Source organism: Neomonachus schauinslandi, chromosome 11 (assembly GCF_002201575.2).
Source record: "Neomonachus schauinslandi chromosome 11, ASM220157v2, whole genome shotgun sequence".
Taxonomy (NCBI): Eukaryota; Metazoa; Chordata; class Mammalia; order Carnivora; family Phocidae; genus Neomonachus; species Neomonachus schauinslandi.
This window is the reverse complement of record NC_058413.1, coordinates 81,718,143-81,743,745: the sequence shown is the minus strand read 5'-3', so window position 1 is coordinate 81,743,745 and position 25,603 is coordinate 81,718,143. Positions and strand designations below refer to the sequence as shown.

At 37.6% G+C, this 25,603-nt stretch overlaps 1 protein-coding gene across 2 annotated transcripts in view; it reads right to left on the bottom strand.

Moving 5' to 3' along the window:
* Nucleotides 1–24,942, bottom strand: part of NCAPD3 (non-SMC condensin II complex subunit D3) — a 62,696-nt gene extending 37,754 nt beyond the window's left edge. For both annotated transcript variants that reach the window (XM_021696237.2, XM_044919319.1), the window contains exons 1-14: nucleotides 24,879–24,942; nucleotides 22,601–22,755; nucleotides 20,760–20,922; nucleotides 14,187–14,371; nucleotides 13,365–13,529; nucleotides 13,195–13,256; nucleotides 12,931–13,018; nucleotides 10,708–10,841; nucleotides 9,191–9,263; nucleotides 8,256–8,381; nucleotides 7,876–8,128; nucleotides 6,230–6,286; nucleotides 5,887–5,976; nucleotides 193–266 (exon numbers count right to left, since the gene is read on the bottom strand). In XM_021696237.2, coding sequence (XP_021551912.1) covers nucleotides 193–266; nucleotides 5,887–5,976; nucleotides 6,230–6,286; nucleotides 7,876–8,128; nucleotides 8,256–8,381; nucleotides 9,191–9,263; nucleotides 10,708–10,841; nucleotides 12,931–13,018; nucleotides 13,195–13,256; nucleotides 13,365–13,529; nucleotides 14,187–14,371; nucleotides 20,760–20,922; nucleotides 22,601–22,755; nucleotides 24,879–24,942 — 1,689 coding nt within the window. The remainder of the gene's footprint in view (nucleotides 1–192; nucleotides 267–5,886; nucleotides 5,977–6,229; nucleotides 6,287–7,875; nucleotides 8,129–8,255; nucleotides 8,382–9,190; nucleotides 9,264–10,707; nucleotides 10,842–12,930; nucleotides 13,019–13,194; nucleotides 13,257–13,364; nucleotides 13,530–14,186; nucleotides 14,372–20,759; nucleotides 20,923–22,600; nucleotides 22,756–24,878) is intronic.
* Between the last annotated feature and the right edge of the window lie 661 nt (nucleotides 24,943–25,603).

Here is a 25,603-nt window from a genome sequence, read left to right as displayed (position 1 = left end):
CAGAGGAAATTTAAAAACAGACAAACCTTTAGCTCATCTCTGTAATTTACATATACAGCAGGATCAAAGTGAACAAATGTTAAGTGAAAAAGAAGTTAAATAATGATTATAGCTGGGGTTTTTACAAAATATTTCTAAGTTTTTAGTGCTAAAAAGAGAGCACATTCAAGGATATCTAGAAAAAACTCACACCTGCAGTGCAGACTTCCTAACATTGGTCTTCTCATCCCTGATTCTCTTTTTCAGCATTGCCATGACACATCTCACTGTTGAGGAAATGTCAAAGAATCATTATGGTCTGAGAAAAACTGTATTTACAGTATCTAACATCTTACCACACAGTACTGAGAAAATACTCTAAAATAATTGACTAATTACCTTGTTTTAAATCCCAAGAAACCCGAGTATGAAATAATGTAGAAAAAGAAAAAAAGTCAAATAATTAGCTAGTCACAATAATGCAAAGGGCAAAATAGTATAATTTTAAAAGGGCATAAATTCTGGAATATTAAAAATTCAGTTTTTAATCCTGGCTCCTATGTCTAAAATTCTGAATGAATTATTTAGCTTTTCCATTTTGTTTAGCTACAAAAAAGGAATATCTAAATCACAATTTTTTTAAAAGACTAAATAACATATACAGCAGATTTAAAACTTTTTGATCACAGGCCCCTTTACACTATTAAAACTCTCTGAAGACTCCTAAGGGCTTTTTTGGTAAAAATCTCTAGTAAAAAGATTTAATAATTCATTTTAAAATAGGAAAATGTGTCACTATAAATGGTACATTTTTAAATGAAAACTAATTATATTTCCCCAAAAAAGTATTTAGTGACAAGAATGGCATTGTTTTACATCTTTGCAAACTCTTTAATGTCTGGCTAAATAAAAAACAGTGGAGTCTCATCTCTGCTTCAAAATCAGAATGCTTTAGAGTGCAGAGTCTTGATATATTATGAAAACAATATTAACTTCAAGGACCTGCTGAAGGAGGCTAAGGGATCCCCAACTACACTCTGAGAGCTGCTGAAGTATAAGGAAATACATTACAAAATGAAATAGAGAATGGAAATCAATAGAAAAAAAGTCAATGAAATCAAAAGTAGGTTCCTTGAAAAAAATAAACAAAATTAAACTTTTAGCTAGAAAAAAAGAAAGAAGATTTAAGTTCTTAAAATCAGGAGAGAAGGAGGGAGCATTACTACTGCCATTACAGAAATAAAAAGAATTTGCAAAGAAATACTATGAACGATTTTATGTTACATTCAGTAATCTGGATGAAATGGAAAAATTTCTACAAAGATAAAAACTATGGAAACTGACTCAGAAAAAGGAGTCTGAATATACCTATAACAAGTAATCAAAAACCTTCCCACAAAAAAACCCAAAAAAACAAAAAAAAACCCCTCAAAACAAAACAAACACCTTCCCACATGTGCACAAAACCCCAGGACCAGAGGGCTTTACTGGAGAATTCCACGAAATGTTAAAACAAAAATGAACACCAATTCTTCATAAACTCTTCTAAAAAAACAGAAGAAAACACTTCCTACTACACTGTTAAGCAGTATTAGCCTTAGAGCAAAACCAGATAATAAAAACATCTCAAAAACTGAAAACAACAGACCAAAATCCCTTGTGAATACATACATAAAATCTTCAACAAAATATCAGCAAATCAGATCTAGCAAGCTACAAAATGGATTATATACCATGCTTGGGATTTACCCCAGGAATGAAATGTAATCAATCAATGTAACTAATATACCTTAGCAATATAATAAAGGACAAAGACCACATGACTGTCTCCACAGATGAGGAAAATGCATTTGCAAAATCCAAAATCCTTTCATAATAAAAACACTCAACAAACTCAGAAGACAAGGAAACTTCGTCACACTGATAAAAGTCATCCTGAAAAAACACAGCTAACATCACACTCAATGGTGAAGGACTGAAAACTAAGTACAGAAGAAAGGCAAGGATGTCTGCTCTCCCCACTTCTTTCAACACTGTACTAGAGAGGTCCTCGCCAGGGAAAGTTAGGCAAGGAAAAGACAGAAAAGGCATCCAGATGGAAAAGAAAGAAATAAAACTCTCTCTGTTCACAGACGGCATGAGCTTACATATAGAAAATCCTAAGGAATCCATACACACACACACACACACACATACACAAACTATTAGAACTAGTAACAAATTTAAGAAGGTTGCAGGACACAAGGTCAAACCATCAAATATCAGTTGTAAAAACTAGCAATGGACAATTAGAAAATGAAACTAAGAAACTACTGGAATTTATTATAGCATCAAAAAGAATAAAATATTTAGGAATCAAAGAGCAAGAACTGTACATTGAAAACTAAAAAAAATCACTGAAACAAATTAAAGAAGATCTAAATAAACAGAAAGGCAACCCATGTTCATGGACTGAAGGGCTTAATATTTTGTTAAGATGGCATTACTCCCCAAAGTGATCTACAGATCAATTCTTACCAAAATCAAAGCTTGTTTTTTTTTTTTTTTTTTTCAGATACTGACAGAGGGTCCTAAAATTCATATGGAAATATAAGAGACACAGAATAGCCAATTTATCTAGAAAAACAAGAACAAGGATGCAGAAGCTATACTTCCTGATTTCAAAATTACTACAAAGCACCAGTAATTAGCACAGTGTAATACTGCCATAAAGAGAGACAATGGAATGTCAGTGGAATAGAACTGAAAGTATAGAATAAGCTCATATGTCTATGGTCAGTTGATTTTTGACGAGGGTGCCAAGAACATTCAAAGGAGAAGAAAGTCTTTTAAACAAATGGTTTTGTGTCAAACTGGATATTCACATGCAAAAGTTGGACACCTACATCACACCATATGCAAGAATTCAGTAAAAACTGATCAAAGACCAAAACATAAGAGCTAAAATTACAAAACTCTGAGAGGAAAATATAAAAGCAAATCTTTGTGAAAAATTAGGCAGTGGTTTCTTAGCTGTGACACCAAAAGCACATGTGAAAAAAAGAAAAAGTGGACAGCTAGACTTTATCAAGGCTAAAATGTTTCATGCTTCAAAGAACACCATCAAGGGGAGCCTGGGTGGCTCAGTCGTTAAGCGCCTGCCTTCAGCTCAGGTCATGATCCCAAGGTCCTGGGATCGAGCCCTGCATCGGGCTCCCTGCTCAGCGGGAAGCCTGCTTCTCCCTCTCCCACTCCCCCTGCTTGTGCTCCATCTCTGTTAAATAAATATAATCTTCTGGAAAAAAAAAAAAAGATCAACAAGAAAGTGAAAAAATAAACCCCCAGAATGAGAAAATAAATACTTGCAAATCATGTATCTATAAGGAATTTGGATCCAGAATACATAAAAAGCTCTTTCAACTCAAAAATAAAGACAAATAACCCATTTTAAAAAATGGGCAAAGAACTTGAATAGATGTTTCTCTAAAGAAGACACAAGAAAATGTGCTTAACATTGTTAGTCATTAGGGAAATATAAATCAAAACCACAGTGAGATAGATACCACTTCACATCTACTAGGATGGCGACAATAAAAAGAACAGACATGACAAGTGTTGGTAAGGATATGGAGAAATAAAAATTATTACACATGCTAGTGTGTAAATGTGAAAAATGGTATGACCACTCTGGAAAAAGTTTGGCAGTTCCTCAAAATGTTAAACATAGAGTTGCCACATGACCCAGCAGTTCCACTCCTAGGTATATACCCAAAAGGAATGAATATATTTACATACAAAACTTGCACAAGAATGTTCATAGCAGCATCATTCATAATAGCCAAAAGATGGAAATGACCCAAAAGTCCATCAACTGATGAGTGAACACACAAAATGTAGTATTATCCACACAATAGACTATTATGTTGCTATAAAAAGTAATGAAATATTGACATGTTACAATACGGATGAACCTTGAAAATGTTATGCTAAGTGAAAGAAGCCATCCACAAAAGAACACTGTATGCTTCCATTTATGTGGAATGTCCAGAATAGGCAAATCTGTAGAGACAGAAAGCAAATTAGTGGTTGGCAGAGGCTGGGGGAAGGGGAGAATGGGGGAAGAACTGCTAAAGAGAATGGGGTTTCTTTTTTGGCAAAGGAAATATTGTGAAAATTGATCAATTTTGTAAATACAGTAAAAACCACTAAGTCATGGGAGCAAGGACCCCACAACCATTCCATACAGTATGTATGGTTTATCTTATCACTTTAAATGGTGAATTTGGTGAATTTTATGGTATGTGACTTACATCTCAAGAAAAAAAAAAAAAAAAAAAAAAAGGAACCCCCCTACCTCCCCCAAAAAAACACTTAGCACTTAACTGTTAAGACTGGAGTCAACACAAACATTTAACATTTTTGCAGAATAAACTCTTTATAATATTTTAGGAAATCAGTTTATATACATATTGAGTTATTGCTCTGAATCTGAGTAACACATGCTAATATCTAGCCATATAAATCTAATTCCATGCTGATTTTTCAGGCTGAAATAATAATTATCCTCACAGCACTTTACATAGACCCCAGCACTTACCTGACATCACTATTTTTTATATAAATAAATATGTAGGTAAAATTTGTATACGCACACATTTATTATTCCCACTGCTCTTCAACAGATGGAACTATTGTTTTATTAAAGTCTGTATCTACAATGCTTAGCACAGATTAGAAGGGGCCAGATAAATCTTAATAGAAAAAATTAATAAATCTAATTATATAATTAATTCTCTACACATACATTCTCTCACTTATCTATCTGGAAAAATCACTTCTCTAAACATTATTTTCACAGACTCTAACAGCCCTCTGCGAAAGACAGGGAAGGTATTAGAATCATTACAAATTAGGGTGCTTGGTTGGCTTCCATGTCTTAGTCAAGCAACTATTTAGTACCAGAATTGGTACAAGAATTCAGACTGCCTCTCATTTCTAAATAGAGTGTTCCCCACTATTTCATACTATGTCTTCTTATAGATGAAAAAGGAGCCCAGAGAAGTAAAGTGACTTTTTCAAGATCACACAGGTAGACAGACACAGAATCTGGGAGTAGGCTCCAGGTCTACCCACTTACCATTCCAGGTTTGGTTTTTTTCCCTCCTGAATCACATTAGCACTTAAGACATCCCAGATTACTCTGGGTTCAATAAGTCAATGAAAAATACCAAGCATCACTTGTATCCAGAATCCTGTGCTGCAGGCTATGGGAGCAAGGACCCCACAATCATTCCATACAGTATGTATGGCTTATCTTATTGATGAAGAGAAATTATAATCTAAATTCTGAATTGACTTTTTCAATATGAGCTTCAATTCACAGTTACTTATCATTTATTAAAAGTGAATTCTGGGATGCCTTAATCAGAGTCAAGTAGACATGGTAAAAAAAGTAATGAGGAATTAAAAATAGGAACAAGATTGGGTACAACAGTATTCTTCTTCTTTTCCTTTTCCTTTTTTTTTTGTTTTTTTTTGTGATGACTTTTCTCCAAACACAAATTTATTACGTGCGGAACTTTCTCTAGTAGCTGGTCCCTTTTCGGTCAGCAATCCCAAGAGTTCACAATGACTGCCTTTAGTAAGGAAATAAAATATTTGCTAATATTCTCTTATGTGTTACAGAAATACTGCGGTTCAGTACGTGATAAGTGGAATGTAGCTTGTTCTTTACCTTAAGATGAAAGAGTATAAGTGCAAGGACATCAAAGATATAATAAAATAGAAATTATTCCAAGAAGAAAGATGTTCCAATTGTTAAGGGTGAATTAATAAGAAAAAAAAAAATCCAAGGTTTTTAGACACTACTTACAGTTGTCTGAAATCCAATAGTTACTACTCATCCGATAGTAATAAAATTTGACATACCCCCAGCTCCATCTGTTTCACCACTGCTGTCAATATTGATCACCCCTGAGCCTCCAGAAGGGTTAAGTGTTTGCCTCTGATAGGAAAAAGCTTAAAAATAATAAAAAAAAGTTCAGTCATTAAGATAAAAATTTGTGACACCTCTTAATAATATAAGCATGGCATATTACACATTTAAATTACTACATCATTATTGAAATGAATTTCAATTTCCTTAATGAATAAATAAAGTTCAATATTAAAAAGGGAAATATAGAAATAGAAAAAACATATCAAATACCCAGCAAGTCCTTTAAATAAAAAAGACAATTATTCAATATTGGAAAATATATTCACCCATTACCTGATGAATTTCTCGGTAAGGTACCAGGATGGCTGTCTACTCTTGAAACTGCAGGACCTAAAAATAAGCAGATTGATAAGAGGGGAAAATGTCATAGTATCATAAGCCCCAAGTAAATATGCACAGAATAACCAAAATCAAGATAATTAGGTCTAAAGATAAGACAGATTCTAAACTGCTGACAATAAAGTTCTTCTTGGTATGCATTTGAGCTGGATGGATATTAGGCCCAAGATAGCCAACACCCAACAATGCAAAGTAGGAGTAAAAGCAGCCAACGATCTCACCTCTAAAACATGAGTATCTAAAATACTCTAAAAGGCCTTTCAAATTCATCAGGCTTGTCTAACAGGCATGCCTTGTTTTTTTTGTTTTTTTAAGATTTTATTTTTATTTTTCGACAGAGAGAGACAGCGAGGGAGGGAACACAAGCAGGGGGAGTGGGAGAAGCAGGCTTCCCACTGAACAGGGAGCCCAATGTGGGACTCGATCCCAGGACCCTGGGATCATGACCTGAGCCGAAGGCAGACGCTTAACAACTGAGCCACCCAGGTACCCGGGCATACCTTGTTTTATCACACTTCGCTTTACTGTGCTTCACAGATGACTACAGTTTTAACAAACAGAATTTGTGGTAACTGTGACAAGCAAGTCTATGGGTGCCATTTTTCCAACAGTATTTGCTCACTTTGTGTCTGCCACATTTTGGTAATTCTCAAAATATTTCAAACTTTTTCAAATTTATGGTGATCTGTGGACAGTGGTCTTTGATGTTACTATTATAATTGTTTTGGGGTACCATGAGCCATACCCATATAACACAGCAAACTTAATAAATGATATATGTATTCTGACTGCAGATGTGGAAACATCAAGAGAAGCAGAATTAGAAATGGAGCCTGGAAATGTGACTGAATTGCTGCAATCTCATGATAAAACTTGAACAGATGAGCAGTAGCTTCTTACAAGTGAGCAAAGACAGTGGTTTCTTATGATGGAATCTACTCGTGGTGAAGAAGTTGTGAGGGTTGGGATGACTCCAATTTTGGAAGAAAGTTCTACTGTGGGTAAAATGCTATCAAACAGTATCACCTACTACAGAAAAATCATTTGTGAAAAGAAGAGTCAACTGATGTGGCAAACTTCATCGCTGTCTAATTTTAAGAAACTGCCACAGCCACCCTGATTGGTCAGCAGCTATCAACACTGAGGCAAGACCCTCCACTGGCAAAAAGACTGTAACTTGCTGAAAGCTCACATGATACTTAGTATTTTTAGCAATAAAGTATTTTTTAATTATGGTAAGTACTTTTTTTTAGATATAATACTATTGCCACCTAACAAACAACAGTGTATTATAAACATAACTTTTATATGCACTGGAAAACCAAAAAATTAATTTGACTTGCTTTATTGCAATATTTGCTTTACTGTGGTGGTCTGGAACCAAACCCACAATATCTCCAAGGTATGACTGTATTTAAAAAGTTATTCAACAAGAAAATATACTGAAATTGATCTATGAGGGTAAAAGTACATCATACTGTATCTATTACTTTTGCAACAACAAAGAATGATTTCCCCTGTAGTCCAATTTCTTGAAAAGCACAAGACGGGTTCCATATCACAACGATCACCACACTTACTGTTAATCAGAAGTTCTAGTATGCTCTCCGATGCAGTGGTAACAGATACCTCCAGGCAATGTGCAAAACTGGACAGTGCCTTGCTGCGGACAGTTGGTGCCTTGTCTACACAACGGTCAAATATAATTTCCTGCACCAAGAACTTATGCTTTAAGATCTTCTGATGCTCCAACGAGAGAGTGTTATCTACTGCTCTTTCAGGCAGTTCCAACAGAGCTAAGACAACATCTAGAGTAAAAACCCTGTGTGGGATCTGATAAAGCAAAATCATAAGAATATCCATCAGACAGGAATAAAAACCAAAGGATCCCTTGTGTATTCAGATCTGTCTGTCAGGAGGTTGCAGAGCCAGGAACCAAGATTTTATGCGTATCTCCTACCTTGGAACTTCGTGAATATCTGTAAAGCCAGGCAATGAATGTAGCATACTCCCTGCTGGGAAGTTTGCTGAGCAGCTGGACCAGGGACTGGGCTGCGTGGGTCCGATAATCTGATTTATCAGTTACCTGAAACGTAAGCATTGAGAGGCTGTCCAGCCACTGTCTACCTACAAGACAACTGAAACACATGTTGTGATACAAGTGGAAAATTAGTGAATGTAACTAGTTCAGTGAATCTTTAAATGTTATAAAAATGACTAGCAAATTTTAGGTTTCAGACCCCTTTGAAAACTAATCTATAAGAAATCTCTAAGTCCTCCCCTCAGAAATACAAACTTAGCACACATAATTTCAGAGAGTTTATGGACCCCCCAGAATCTACTGCAGTCAAGTTAAGAATCATTTGTCCAAACTGCTATAGAAATTGAAGAGATAATCATAAGAATTTGAACATTAACTGAATATTTGATGATATTAAGGAATTACTGTATATTTTCTTTGGCATGTTGGTATTTTGTGGTTAGGTTTTTAGAGTTCTTATCCTCTAGAGATACATATGAAATATTTAAGCATCAATGGATGATAGTGAAATTTGCTTAAACAAAAAAAACCCCAATGTTCACATGTGTTGAGAAAATTATACCTTATAGGGGTATAAATGACACAAAATTGTTGAAGGTGGTTGCTCATCACCCTATTCTATTTATTCATATGTTTGAAATTTTCAAAATAAAAAGGATTCCCCCCCCAAAAAGAATAGTCTGTCAATGGGAACATGTAGTGAAAATATTAAATAAAACTACTTTCCATAATGATAACAGACTCATTCCCAAGAACAAATACACATATAAGCACACACATTCACCTTCACATATATTATATATTTTTATCATCATCATTATCATTATTACTATTACTATTAAAGCAAATGGTACCTTGGCACAAATGTGCTGGAGTAAGATACGAAGGACTGGGAATATATTTTCCTTTAGTTCATCCACAAGTGAGCTATTTAAAAAAGAAACCACACCCATTGTTTAAAATACACCAACTACATAAAATAGTAATTTCTCGGCTCTGTTCTCTAACACCATTACCTCTATGTTTTAGAAATCCTGAATATTAAAAACTATTTACCCCATATTGCATGCATGTTTCAGTGAATAGAGTAAAACAGAGTTTCACAGGAGAAAACCATTCTCTATGTCCTATGAGTGGTTTTAGAGAGCTGCTGCCACGCAGACAGCTATAGTCAGGGAGGAGCAAATGTGCAATCTTCGTATGACTCTTTTGGCTATTTACTAAATTTCACAGTAAGACTCTAAAATAGAGCCTTTTGGGGTAAATAATAATAAATGAGACACAGCACCACCTTGTGGTAGCTCAGTGAAATGCTACCATTTCAAGGGCTTTGTTATCAATACCTCTCCAAACTTTAACCAAGATTATTGTTTTTTTTTTTAAGTTTACTTATTTATTTTAGTAATCTCTACCCCCAATGTGGCCTCAACCCCATGACCCCAAGATCAAGAGTCACACATTCTTCGATTGAGCCAGCCAGGCACCCCAGATTATTACTGTAATGTCCAGATTTAACCCATCTTTAAATCTGTACCATTAAATGGATACTACAACAATTGGAGATACCATGAACTGTTACAGAAGAGTCAAAATGGGTGTTTCCACTTAAAGGATCTTAGTTATTTAATGTTTTAAAAAATCCCCCACAAGAGATATTTGCTCAATGATCAGATGACAGCCTATATATACCTGGATTCTACCATCCACACCCCACATCTCCAACTACACTATATCCCATGAACACCTACAGGCATGTACACACTCTCATATACTTACCACTTCATTCTACCACCTCCACAATGCATGCCAAATATTCAATAAAGGAGGGAAAGAAAAGCCAATGACATAGCAAATATGTCTATCAATTATCGCTAAAGAAGTAAAAATTGACTTAATTCTTCCCTTTAGGAAGTATGGTCTGTAGGGGGAGGGGAATAGAAAAGTGAGAAGAAACAAGGAAAAAGTGGCAAGGAACAAAGAGAAAGAGACTCAAAGAAGACAGAAATAGAAAAAGGAAAGGAAAAGGCAGCCTTGTAAGAGAGGCAAACACTGAGGCAGATGATAAAACAGAGAAGCAACTCATTCCTCAGAGCCTGACCTTACAGGCTGGAGGGAATCAAGCTGGAGGCCGGTGCTGGCCCATGAATTACAGACTCTGTATCCCTCAACAACGCCCCAGTGCAGAGGCTACCAACAGTGACACGGGCCACGTGAACCAGAGGAACTCGAAAGTACTTTACTTTGACCCCCAAAACCACAACAGGCCAGAAATCTGTTAGTTTCCATAGGTGTTAGAAATCTTGGTTAGTACAGGGCCCAGCAGGCTTAAGGGAGAGTGATAAAGAGAGTGAAAATCCAAGCTGTGCCTCACCTGATGAACTGGACCGCCTGGTTTCTACTGTTGATGACTGATGTTGTAATACTAAGGGGAGCACGATGGGCTCCTTCACCTGCTTCTAACATTAATATCACATTTAGCATTTGATGGAAAACACAACCTATAACCTGGAAGAGAGAAGAAAATTCTACTTAAGGCATGATAAAGAATCCAAAGGCCTTGAAGACAGCGATGCAGACCACGGTAAACCATTCCTTTTTTTTTTTTTTTTTAAGATTTTATTTGAGAGAGAGCACACAAGTGTGGGGGGAGGGGCAGAGGAAGAGGGAGAAGCAGGCTCCTCATTGAGCCGGGAGCCTGACACGGAGCTCGATCCCAGGACCCTGGGATCATGACCTGAGCCGAAGGCAGACACTTAACTGACTGAGCCACCCAGGTGCCCCAGGGTAAACCATTCCAAGCTGTGTGAAGGTAAGTCAGGTTGACATAGTTTTTGGGTGAACACTGGAAATATGTTTCTTGGACAATTACCAAGTATTCAATAAACACATGATGGAAACAGTGTGAAAACACTGCTTACAAATAGTGATAGGAATATCATCTAGTTTTTCACCCTACCCTCTCAAACTGTAGCCCTGAAATTAGGGCAAATAGAGGATTGTCACTTCTAAATGGCAGAAAAATGCCACTGCTAATCCCTTATAGAACAAGGGACAAATGGTACTTTACACTTGTGTTTTACCTGAAGTTTACAACGCACCTTCCAATATATCACCTCATATAATTTATTCGACTAACCAATTCATTCATCCTGTAAATAAAACATGTACTAAAAACCACATATGTGGCAGGTATTGTGTTAAGCACATTCATATATATTACTAGATTTAATCTTAAACCTCAGAACAACTGCATAAGGTAAGTGAGGCATTTCCATTTTATATATGTTATTATTTCCACTTTATATTTAATAAAAGAGCCTCCATGGCTAAAACAAACATGTCTAATGTCAAGTCAACACTCTCACAACTAAAAAATACTACATCTTGAGAGACACTGTGGACCTAAAGGCATAAATTTCCCCATCCAGCTAAGCTTACAAATGTTACAAAGAGCACAGAAATTGAAAGCATTCATGTGAATTCTATCCCATCCATATTTTAAACACAGAAATGGTAATGGTATAATAAATTATAAAATACAGCATGTTTCCTAAACGACAGGCATGGCACTCAGCATCTGACAGGCATTCTTCCATTTCCTCCTCCTGACAACCCTATGAGAAGACTGAGGTTTGGAAAGGCTGAGTACCTCATACAAGAAGGCACAGCTGAAGGGGTGGAGCCACAATTCAACCACCAATGTACACAACCTGGCCCAAAGCCTGAACCTACTTCTTTTTTTCTTTTTTTTTAGACTTTATTTATGAGAGAATGAGAGAGGAAGAGCAGAGGGAGAGAGACAAGCAGACTCTGCGCTGAACGCCAAGCCCAATGCGGGGCTTGATCCCATGACCCTGAGATCATGACCTGAGCCGAAACCAAGAGTCAGCGCTTAACTGACTGAGCCATCCAGGTGCCCCCCCGAACCTACTTCTTAACCACCATGTGACTCGCCCTGGAAATTAAGTGTAGCACAGCCACCAAAAGTCACAGGACCTCATTCTATCACATTTTTTGTAAAATCTTGTTTTATTAATGACATCCAAGTTTAGTAATACCATAATGCTTGAACAACCCTGACTCCAAAGTTTAGTAGTGATACTATTAAGTTAACTTGGGGAGCAAAATCCATATATGAATACTAACTAGGAATGACAACCAATATTTCTGTAGAATTCTCAACTAAAATGATATAAATACTAATAGAAATACTGAAGGGCACATGAAACTTGCCAAAGAAAACTTAAAAATTCCAACACTGTCTGTTCTTTTTAGAATAATCTGGTGACTATTTCTCTAAAAGTAACACTCTGTTCAGTGTTCTTCCTACCTAATTCATACTGGAACTAATTTTTGTATGAAACCTAACAATAATTTGCCATGGCCTCCAAATATTTGAATATCAATTTGGTTATGAAGAACAGGAAGCAAATAGAAATGGTGATGCTTTTCATGCTACAAATGATAAAAGGTCATGAAAATGACTTGGTAAATTAAAATGGCATTATACCAAATGCTGCCAATGTTTTTCCATTATATGATTCAGATGATTTCAATTCAACTAGTAACTAAATTAAATCTTTTTCTCCTTTACCTTATCTCCTTCTCCATGAATGGAGGAGCAGAGCAAATACAATCCATGATAGGCCAGTTCTGGTACGTATTTTGCTTGATTAAGGTTTCTAAAGAAAAAAGGCAAAAGATTAGTTAATGGATATGATTTTACTCAGAATCTTCCGTAACCCTATAATAAACCACATCCAAGTGAATAAATTCTACTTGTGTGCCAATTAGGATAAAATGGCATTTATACTTTTGCTAGAGCATAATTTTAGCACTGGAAGAATTAGTGGCTCACCTGGTCTGTGTCACATGAAATTCATGAAGAACTGGTTCAAAATTAGTTAATGCAACAAAGACCTAGAAAACAGACACCAAGAAGAGACCTGATTTTTCCTACTCATTAAATATTAGCCATCATCTCTGCCCTCTGAGGTTGCCCCAAGGTTTTTTGGAATTCTCACTTACTTCTATACAATTTTGTATACACTGTGGCTTTTCTTTCAGGGAAAATTTGGACAGCAGCCTTAAAAAATTCTTCAAAAGGTGAAAGATGGCATTTCGAATTTGACAAAGGTCTCGGGCAGAAAAATGAATACTTTCTTCATCTTCCTGTTGTTCTATTTCATCCACCTAGATTATAAAGAAATGTATAGGTGACTGCACAGTAATGCCTAACACTTATGGTTTTCAACGTACTCAAATCAAATCCAGTTAAACTCCAGGTGGTTGCTGACTTGCTGAGGTGATATGACCCTGATCAGGTCCCTTAACTGTTGTCTCCACAGCCAGAACAATAAATCATTGGACTCTGTGACTGCACAGTAGTTTCTAGCTCTGTATTTTTATGTCAATGGGAATTCTTATGTTTCTTGGAAGTTTTCATGTCAAAGAACATACACCATCCTACCTAGTCATCACACAAAAATTTGGAATTAATATTATTCCATTACACTCTTATGGACATGAGTCCTCAAGATACTTCAACCTTCCTGTCTAATGACAATAAGATAATGTGGCAAATATACCTGTTCGGATGTTGCCAAACATATCTGGGAACAAGGCTGGCGAGAGATTATGGGGAGGCTGGAAAGATGACAAGGTAGAAATGTATTCTCAGTAGTACATAAAACCTGAGAACAACTTAGTCATACTAGATAGTTGATGATACTTTAGGATCATTTGGTTATAATCATGATACCCCAAAACCATATTTTAATATAAAGTTAATTCTTAAATCACAATCTTGTGTTGGTTCAGATATGCTTTACTATTCCATTTACATCTTACCTCAGTATCTTCTTTCCTGGGTGGCTTTCCTCTTTTCCTATTCCCTCTTGGATTTGCCTCAGCGTTCTTAGGCTGCTCTTTCTTTCTTTTCCGATTCAAGTTAGATTCCTGAGGCCAGCTCTTCTTTAGAATCAGAATACATTTGTCAAACATCACTTGGTGGAACACTTGATTGGCTACACTGCCTATTTATAAAGAATACAGAGTAGGTAGGTTAGATTTAATTGTCTTGAAATTGGTCTGTAACAACAAATGAAAAATTATTAAGTAAAAATGAGTTATCATCAACTCCAAATAAACAATGACCCTTTAGCAAAAAAAGTACCATTCAACTTCAGCCTCAGGAGATGAGAAATAGTGCTGATCTGAAATAAATAAGATATCCGTATCTGACCAGGGAGTAACTGGCTTTATACTTGTCGTGCTGCCATAAACTATTAAATTGGACAAAAATGTATAAAATAACCATTTTAAGACATGGAGCAATAGGCAGCATAGAAACACAATCTCTCAGAAAACAAAAACAAATGAGGTAAACCCTAAAATTGCCCCAGTTTTGTGTTTTGAGGAAATTTCTGGACAACAGCAGAAAATGGTGAACCCAAGTACATTATGACGGTGTTACTAAGTTGAGACTACAGAATCAGAGTCAGGAAGGCAAGGGTGGCTGGAGTTTACAGAAGAGAGTACTGGAGAAGAGGAAGCTACACAGAAAAAGAGCTTCAGAGATCTCCATAGGGCTGAATACAAGCTAGGTGCACAGAGGGTAAAACTTCATGAAGGTAAGCAAAGAACAATTTCCAAGGAGCTAGAAGATAATAATTTTCATAACTCACACAGGGTTGAGAAATATTTGAGTTCTGGCCAGCCAGTGCTGAAACCTTAAACATCTGGAGCATTCAGTAGCCACCTTGGAAAGAAACACACCTTAAGAGTAGGGCTAGGGCGCCTGGGTGGCTCAGATGGTTGGGCGTCTGCCTTCGGCTCAGGTCACAATCCCAGGGTCCTGGGATCGAGTCCCGCATCGGGCTCTCTGCTCCTTGGGAGCCTGCTTCTCCCTCTCCCTCTCTCTCTCTCTGTCTCTCATGAATAAATAAATAAAATCTTTAAAAAAAAAAAAAAAAGAGTAGGGCTAAACTAGCTCTAGAGTAAAGGCTACTTCATATCTGGCCCAACAAAGCTTTAAAACAAGCCTCAAAAGGATCAAGTTAATCCACAGATAACTGCCTATCAAAATATACTTAAACACTATTTGAAGGGAAACAATAATGTAACCATGTTTCCAACACTGTATTATGAATATGACCGTAATACTGTATGCCGTAAAAACTTTATAAGGATTCATTGATTAGCGTACGGGCTAGGCTACCATGAAGTAATCCTTTTTTTTTTTAAGATTTTATTTTATTTATTTATGAGCGAGAGAGAGCATGCGCACATGAGCATGCATGAGTAGGGAGAGAGGCAGAGAGGGAGCAGAGGCAGAGAGAGACTCTCTCTAGCAGACTCCATGCTGAGCTCAGAGCCAGACGTTGGGCTCGATCCCATGACCCTGAGATCATGACCTGAGCAGAAACCAAGAGTCAGATGCTTAACTGACTGAGACACCCAGGTGCCCCAAGAATACAGTATAATCAGTAACATCAAAAGTAGGTTCTTTGAAATAAGCAATACAATTAACAAATCTGTATCTAGATTGATGAAAACAACAACAAAAAAGAAATACAAATAACCAATCAGACATGAAAGGGAACATATCACTACAGATTTTACAAACAAAAAAACTTTCAAAGAAAACTACAGGCCAAGACGGCTTCATTACTGAATGCTACCAAAAATTTAAGGCAGAAAAACAATCCCTTCTTCACAAACTTCCGAAATATAAAAAAGGCAAGAGCACTACCCAACTCATTCTATGAGACTGGTATTATCCTGAAACTCAAACCAGACAAAGGCTTATCAAAAAAAGAGTATCCCTTATGAATATAGATGCAAAAATCTTCAATTAAAATATTAGCTAACAGAATCTGGCAACACATAAAAAGGATTACACACTATGATCAAGGAAATGCAAAATCGGTTTAACATGAAAATCAATCATCATAATACACTCTATTATTGGAATAAGGATCAAAAACCACATGACCATCTCATAGATACAGAAAAGCAAAGAACAAAATTCAATATCCTTTCATAATAAAACACTCAACAAACTAGGAATAACAATGTCTTAAAGGTGATCCTCAAAATACCCACAGCAAATATACTTAAGAACAAAAGACTGAAAGTTTTCCTCCTGAGATCAGGAACAAGATAAGATGCCCACCTCCTGACTTCTGCTCAGCACTATACTAGAGGTCCTCATCAGGGCAATTAGGCAAAAAAAAAAAAAAAGAAAAGAAATTAAAGGCACCTAAACTGGAAAGGAAGAAGTAAAATTATGTCTACTCACAGATGATATGATCTTATACATAGAAAATCCTAATAGAAACAATAAATGAGTTTAGCAAGGTTTCAGAGTATAAGATAAGTAATAAAAAAATCAATTGTACTTCTCTGATTAAAAAAAGGGCAGAGTGGGAGGGGGGTGGGAGGATGGGTTAGCCTGGTGGTGGGTATTGAGGAGGGCACATTCTGCATGGAGCACTGGGTGTTATGCACAAACAATGAATCATGGAACACTTCATCTAAAACTAATGATGTAATGTATGGGGATTAACATAAGAATAAAAAAAATAAATTAAAAAAATAAATAAATAAATAAATAAAGGGCAGAGGACCTGAACAGATAGTTTTCCAAAAAAGACATACAAATGGTCAACAGGTACCTGAAAAGATGCTCAACATTACTAATCATCAGGGAAATGCAAATCAAAACCAAAAATGAGATATTCCCTCATACTTGTCACATGGCTAAAATCAAAAAGACAAGTGGGGAGCCTGGGCGGCTCAGTTGGTTAAGTGGCTGCCTTTGGCTCAGGTCATGATCCCAGGGACCTGGGATGGAGCCCCGCTTTGGGCTCCCTGCTCAGCAGGGATTCTGGTTCTCCCTCTGCCTCTCCCCCAACTCGTGCTTGATCATTTGCGCTCTCTCTCTTTCAAATAAATAAAATCTTTAAAAAAAAAGAGAGACAAGAAATGAGAAGTACACGGATGTGGAGAAAAAGGAACCCTCATGCACTGTTGGTGGGAATGTTGGTACAGCCACTGTGGAAAGAAAATAGCACAGAAGTTACTCAAAAAATTAAAAACTGAAATACTATAAGATCCAGTATTTCCACTACTGGGTATCTAACCAAAGAAAAACTAATTCAAAAATATACATGCACCCCTATATTTACTGCAGCATTATTTACAACTGTCAATATATGGAAGCAGCCCAAGTGTCCACTGATAGATGAGTGGATAAAGGTGTGGGGTGTGTGTGTGTGTGTGTGTGTGTGTATATATATATACACACACACAGGATTACTCAGCTACAAAAAAGAATGAGATCTTGCCATTTGCAACAACACAGACAGACCTAGAGGGTAGTGTGCTAAGTGAAATAAATCAGACAGACAAAGACAAATGCCATATGATTTCACATATATGTGAAAACTAAAAAAATAAAACAAACAAAAAAAGCTGTAACAAGGGGCGCCTGGGTGGCTCAGTCGGTGAAGTGGCTGCCTTCAGCTCGGATCATGATCCCAGAGTCCTGGGATCGAGCCCCACGTCGGGCTCCCTGCTCAGTGGAGAGCCTGCTTCTCCCTCTCCCTCTACCTGCCTCTCTGTCTACTTGTGCTATCTCTCTCTCTCTCTGTCAAATAAATAAATAAAATCTTTAAAAAAAAAAAAGCTGTAACAAACCAATAAATACAGAGAACAAACTGGTAGTTGCTTGAGGGGTTGGAGATGGGCAAAATGGGTGAGGGGAAATAGAAGGCTTCCAGTTATAGAACAAATAAATCATGGGAATGAAAGGCACAACATGGGGAATATACTCCATGGTACTGTAATAGCACAGAATGGTGACATGATAGCCTCACTTGGAGTGAGCATAGCATAAGGTATAGACTTATCATATAGACTTGTCCCAACACTATATTGTATGCCTGAAATTAATGTAACATTGTACATCAACTACACTTAAATAAGTAAATTGTACTTTTACACACTACCAGTAAATAATCTGAAAATGAAACTGAGAAAACAATTTCATCTACAATAGCATGGAAAAGAATAAAATACTTAGGAATAAATTTAACCGAGTAAGTATAAGAGTTGTATACTGAAAAGTATAAAATATTGAAACAAATTAGGGAAAACTAAAATAAATGGAAAGACAGCCTATGTTCATGAACTGGAAGACTTAATGTTGTTAAGATGGCAACACTCCCCAAACTGATCTAAGGATTCAGTGTACTGTCAAAATCCCAGAAGCCTTTTTGGGTAGAAACTGACATGCAACTCCTATAATTCACGTGGAAATGCAAGGGACCCAGAATAACCAAAACAATCTTGAAAAAGAGCACACTGTGATTAAAAATTGAGTATCAACAGAATCCCAACCATAATTCAGAAACATTTAAAACAGAAGGTAATTGGCAAGAACACCGCTTGCTGGAAAGCTGCAACTGGCCTACAATGAACAACACTCTTCACTTTGGCATACATCTCAGCCCTAATCAGAAGGAACTGCATCTCAGGGAAATCCAAATCAAAACCTCAATGAGATATCACCTCACACCAGTCAGAATGGCTAAAATTAACAAGTCAGGAAATGACAGATGTTGGGGGGGATGCAGAGAAAGGGGAACCCTCCTACACTGTTGGTGGGAATGCAAGCTGGTGCAGCCACTCTGGAAAACAGTATGGAGGTTCCTCAAAAAGTTGAAAATACAGCTACCATACGATCCAGCAATTGCACTACTGGGTATTTACCACAAAGATACAAATGTAGGGATCCGAAAGGGTACGTGCACCCCGATGTTTATAGCAGCAATGTCCACAATAGCCAAACTCTGGAAAGAGCCAAGATGTCCATCGACAGATGAATGGATAAAGAAGATGTGGTATATATATACAATGGAATATTATGCAGCCATCAAAAGGAAAGAAATCTTGCCATTTGCAATGACGTGGATGGAACTAGAGGGTATTATGCTGAGTGAAATAAGTCAATCAGAGAAAGACATATATCATATGATTTCACTCATATGAGGAATTCTTAATCTCAGGAAAGAAACTGAGGGTTGCTGGAGTGGGGGTGGGTGGGTGGGAGGGATGGGGTGGCTGGGTGATAGACATTGGGGAGGGTATGTGCTACAGTGAGCACTGTGAATTGTGTAAGACTGTTGAATCACAGATCTGTACCTCTGAAACAAATAATACATTATATGTTAAAAAAAAAAAAAAGAAGATAGCAGGAGGGGAAGAATAGGGGGGGACATCGGAGAGGGAGATGAACCATGAGAGACGATGGACTCTGAAAAACAAACTGAGGGTTAGCCTGGTGATGGGTATTAAAGAGGGCACATTCTGCGTGGAGCACTGGGTGTTATATGCAAACAATGAATCATGGAACACTACATCAAAAACTAATGATATAATGTATGGTGGTTAACATAACATAATAATAAAAAAAAAAAAGAAGGAACTGCATCTAACAGGGGAAGAGAAGAACAAAACTGGGTTCCTAAAACCACTTTTCTGTGACACAGCTCAATTACAACTGAGATACTGTTTAGCAAGACCAAAGTCTTTAGGAATTTATTTCAAAAGTCATTTTGAGGAGCTTTAACAATAATACAAACTAATGCTCAAGGCTTGTATGTCTTTTTACCAGTTCCCAAATCATATGGGATAATTATCATCGTTAACATTTATTACAAATGAATTTATGTAAACAATGACAAGCAGCAACTTTAGGTTCTCCAGCTGCATTCCCCTCCAGGTTCCATCCTCTCTTGCCTTGGGTCTGGGGTGGGTAGAAGGGACTCTTTTACTGCTCACAGGAGGAACAGCCACCTAAGTGCTCTAACAATAAAGGAAGTAGAACAATGCTCATAAATAGACTACTTTCCTGTGCTTTCCTTCATCAAGCATTACTAGCTATTCTCATGCTTTCTTTATTAGAATGGTTTTAACCTATTTTTCCATATCTGCATAGGAGAGAGATTATATTTAACACAATGACTCCCAGCAGTCTTTCTCAATCTGGACGGGGAGTCAGGAGATGAGTGGGCAGTATCAGATTTTTATACTAGGTGGGGGTGGGTGGGAATGGAGCTCTTGTAGCTTGGAAACAATTCCCCTCAAGTCTTACCTCTCTCAGATTAATTGCATTAGGTTATATACACACCATATTAGAAAACAAACACATTTAAAGAAACAAGGGAAAGATATTTCTTGAACACCTATAACATGCTATGTATTTTACAGACTTATTCTCATTTAATCCTGAGAACAACTGTGAGATGGGTTACCACTGCCCCATTTTAGAAGTGAGAAAATGAAATATAAGGACCCAAAACAATGTAGAAATTTAAAACAAAAATATATTTATTCTATCATATCAAATATACATACCCGGTACTTCCAGCAGCAGAAAATAAAGCCCAGCAGCATGAAGGCCATATTGTCGATACTGCACACTGACACTTTTCTTATGGACTGTTTGAACAAAGTGATAAAACAATGCCACCAGTGCCCTGTGAGAAATTCTGTTCTCAATGAAGAAGGTCCAAATGCTCTGGGGGGAGGGAGAGACATAAAAGCCAAGAATTAGAGAAATGGGAAAATCTCTTGTTATTTGATTTTTGCAAGTATTTAGTACCTTATTAAAAAAGAATAAAGAACCGACCATCCCGGCTCCTAATTATAAATCTTCAAAGGGACTGAAACAAAAAATTAAAATGTAGTATTCAAAATTACAAAGATAAATAAACATACAAGAAATTTAAATAATTGGGGTGCCTGGGTGGCTCAGTCGTTAGGCATCTGCCTTCGGCTCAGGTCATGATCCCAGGGTCCTGGGATCGAGCCCCGCATCGGGCTCCCTGCTCAGCGGGAAGCCTGCTTCTCCCTCTCCCACTCCCCCTGCTTGTGTTCCCTCTCTCGCTGTGTCTCTCTCTGTCAAATAAATGGATAAAATCTTAAAAAAAAAAAGAAATTTAAATAATTAAATTTTCAAAAATAATTTGGGGATAGGTTTGAAGCATATATATTTCTGAAATTATCATAGCTAAAAATTATACTAATTATATTAGTGTTTATTCAAACAAGTTACCCCTCTATGTTAAATGTACTCAAAACCATTTATCACTCTAATTACTAAGTGAAGAAATCAGAGCCATTTACTTAAATTTAAATGCTCTATGGGCAATGGGAGCAGGAAAAGAAATACCTGAAACTTTCTCCCTCAGCAGATTTCAGAAGTGGCCTAGGTGAGAAAGGAAATACACCCTCGACTACAAACTTCAATTTTATTAATTGTATCATTGTTCCATGTTTTACCAATTAAACACATGAAGAGGAAATGGGTTATTTCTATAAACCAAACATAGCAGGAACTAGATATGGTTTATCCCAGAATATCTTTAAAAAAACATAGGCCCATAAAAGTTCAAGAAATTAGACCTTGTACTTTCCTGCCTTCCTGAAGACAGGGAAAGTGGCAGGTAATGCCCTGGCTTAGCCACACTGCTTAGCATATGCCACTTTACAGAAGAGCCCATTTAGAATCCTGTCAGCACTCTGTGTTCTTTCACCGTGAAACTTCCAGTAGAAATCACCTCCTTCATTTATAGCAGTTACCTCCTCATTCCTAATGCCACTTCAGCTCTACTCCATTCACCTGTAACTGTAACCCTGCAGGTCACCAAGGATGATCCAATCACCTCTGCCCCATCTTCCTCATGTCAGGACTCTGCCTGCCCACGGTCTCTGCAGCACTTGATACCTGGCTGCTTTCTATTCACACTCACCACACTCTGACTGCTTGCCTGCAGATCACCTTCAACCAGCTTTTTCAGTCCTGTCCTGTCTCTTCTCTTCCTCACTGACCTCATGCATCGCTGCACTTCACCCATCCCCTTGATTCAGATGTCTCTCCTATCTACGTTGTTGAATTTTTACTTCTTTCCTCATCTTCCAATTCACATTGCCAGTACTCTCCCTAAGAATTTCCTAACAGAATCTCATGTTCAAAAGCCTAAACTGAACCTGTAATTTTCCCACTTGACTTAGCTATTAGTTATTAGGATTTTGTAACAAATGAACCACATTCTTTATGCTATTCTTATCATACTCCTTATAAATGGTATATTAAAAAGGCTAAGCTTCAGATTATAATAATGACTTTCATCTTCCACTTCTAACACCTAAAGACAGCTGGCTTGATTTTTAATCCTTTTCTTTTTTTTTTTTACCTCTGTAGATCCATGTTCTTCAGTAGCAAAGGGGAAAACACTTTCATATAGCTTTGTGAATGCATTCAATCCAGTCTCTAGGATTTCTGCTTCTATGCTGGGATCCAAAGGCTCAGTCTCTGTGAAATCCAGTTCCCATACGGCGTCCACCCATTCTAGTGGGAAAATGCAATTACATCAAAAATTTTCTATAACAAGTAAAACATCAATAACCTTTATAGACTCTAGGTACATTTAAAAACTTACTAATCACAACTCACATTCAACTATACAATACAGTTGTAGCATAATTAAAAGAAAGCAGAAAAGGTTAAAAAATCTTTTTTTAAGGGCACCTGGGTGGCTGAGTCAGTTAAGCATCTGCCTTCGGCTCAGGTCATGATCCCAAGGTTCTGGGATCGAGTCCCACACTGGGTTCCCTGCTCAGCACAGAGTCTGCCTCTTCCTCTACCCTTTCCCCCTGCTCATGATCTCTCTCTCTCTCTCTCTCTCAAATAAATAAATAAAATATTTTTAAAAATCTTTTTTGAAAATCAGAACTGACAGCTGGCTATTAGATTGATCATCTTCTAAAAATATCAAGAAGGAAAACATTTTAGATATGAATGACACTTCAAAACACTGAACGATACGGCTTTCCCATAAATTCAATCTGGAGAAAAAACAGGTTAATAAAAGATTGCCTTGGATGTCCCTTTGTGAAAATCTTACAATCAAGTTAATAAACCCAAATAAAGTATGCAGCACAAAGGACATCTGAGGCGACTATTTAACATGCTTTAATTATTCACTCACTCTTTCCTAATCATTCTCCTAACAAATACAATCCTCTTCCTAAAAGTGGTCTTGCATCTTTTCCTGCCTCTTTTTCTCTCATATTCTCCCATTTATCTTATATGCATATTTTTAAATGCATACCAGTATTTCTGATCTTATTTCTGGATCACAGATACCCAAGTTCCAATGAAAACAGAAAAGATCTGGTGTCAGGAAATCAATAAATTCAATAAATGATAGGTACTATTATTATTTTTACAATAAATAAGTGTTAAAACAGTAATAGGTATGTAAAACACTAGAGAGCATAATAGAAAATATTATGGGGGAGGTGGGAAGGATGACAGAAGTGGGAAGGATGATTCTGCTTCAACTGGACCTAAATGTAGGAGTTTACCAAGGAAAGAAATGCAAAAAAAGTGTATCCCAGACAGAGAGAACAAAGGGAAAGAAAGTATAGCCTGTTTAAAAATGAACAAAATAGTTACAACACTGAGTCTTAGTGTGAAAGGTGAGAGTCACTATTAGTATTTATTCTGCAGTTACTATGTTCCAGGTACTGAATTAATCTTCACAAAACTCCTGTGAGGTAGATATTATTATAATCCCCATTTGACATGTAAGGAAACTAAGGTTAAGCAACTTGCTCAGTGATACAGAGATGCTAAGCTGAAGAACCAATCCCACTGTTCCGACTCCAAAGGTTATGCTATTGGAAAAGAAGACTGCAGTGAGTGGTGAATGCTCTTAATAGGGCATGCCAAAGATTTGGTCATTTATTTAAGAAACAGAGGAGAAACATTAAAGGCTTAAAGACTTGATAGGTCACGTTTGTGTTTTCAAATGTGATCCTGGTAGAGGTGTGGGGAATGGGCTGGAAGAGTTAGCATGAGAAAGCAACTAGGATATAGGCTGGTTATAATGAGGGCTTGCTGCTGGACAGCAGCATCAGGAAAAGGAGCAAGGAGGACCTGCGAGACATCTCTGAGGGGAGGACAACTGGTGGTTGTGAGCATGAAAGATGAAGAAAGAATGCCATGACTCCCAGGTTTGTGGACTGGCTGGTACCAATAACTGGCTTTGGTAATCCCAGTTTCATGCATGTGACGTCTGAGGTGGCTGTGAGACATCCATTAAAACCAATAAACACCAAGTTCAGGAAATAAGTCTGGTCGAAGAAATAGATTTGCTATTTAAAACCAAAGAAATGGATGAGACTGTCGGTGAGGATTCAGAATAAGCAAGGGAAGGCCGAGAAAACATGCAAAAGAACTAAAAGAGATCGGACCATGTAAGCTCTTTTTTTTTCCTGTTCCTTTACTAAATTGAGCCCCTATTCCAGACCCGGCTCGCCAATGTCCTGGAGTGCACAGACCTGGAGACCCCAGACTCTGCTGCGAGCCGAGCGCCCCACCCCCACCCCAGGCCCGGGCAGAGGAGCACCGCAGTCGCAAAGCACCACAGCTCGGCCTCCCCGAGACTTACGGCCTAGTTTTCTCACCGGGGCTGAGATCCAATGGGCACCAGGGCTGCAGGCCGCTCCCAAGGCCCGGCAGCGCCACCATGATCTCTCAGGAACCGGCTAGTCTCAGCGGTGGTCAACTTTCAAAGCTCGCTCCCGCGCGCGCTCCGAGACGTTCCTGCGGACCAATCACAACATGGGGAATTTCCCACCGACTAATCATCGCGCCCAGCCGTTTTCACTCTATTAGCCAATCAGCAGGGTCTTCTGCCGCATGCGCAAAGAATGGGGCAGGCCAAGGACTGGGATTGAGCCAATGTTCCACCGGGTGATTTTTTAGGTTTCCATTTAAAGTAGGGGTCAACAATTAAATTAAAGCTTAATAGCGTCTTTCTCGCCTTATTTTTTTTTAAATGGAAGGACACTGTAAAGAGAATTTGAGACAAGATCCTTCCTGTATTAAATGTCACCTTTGCCCCCAGTCAAGCGACACTTCCCGTGCGTGTCAAAGGGCTACTTTTACCCCGTCAGACAGCACTCGAACGCTGTACTTATTAACGCTTACCGATCCAAAAAAATAAAGGAAAACAAAACAAAACAAAACAAAAGCACCCGAAAGGGTATCTGCAGTTCTTTTAATTTTACGGGACGTCTGGCCCCGAATCCTGGAAAAAGGCTGTAACTGCCATGTCAACTAAGGGAAAGACAGGCCGCGCTGTCTACCATTGCACATGCGCAATGAGCACACCTCCCGGCGGCCGGGT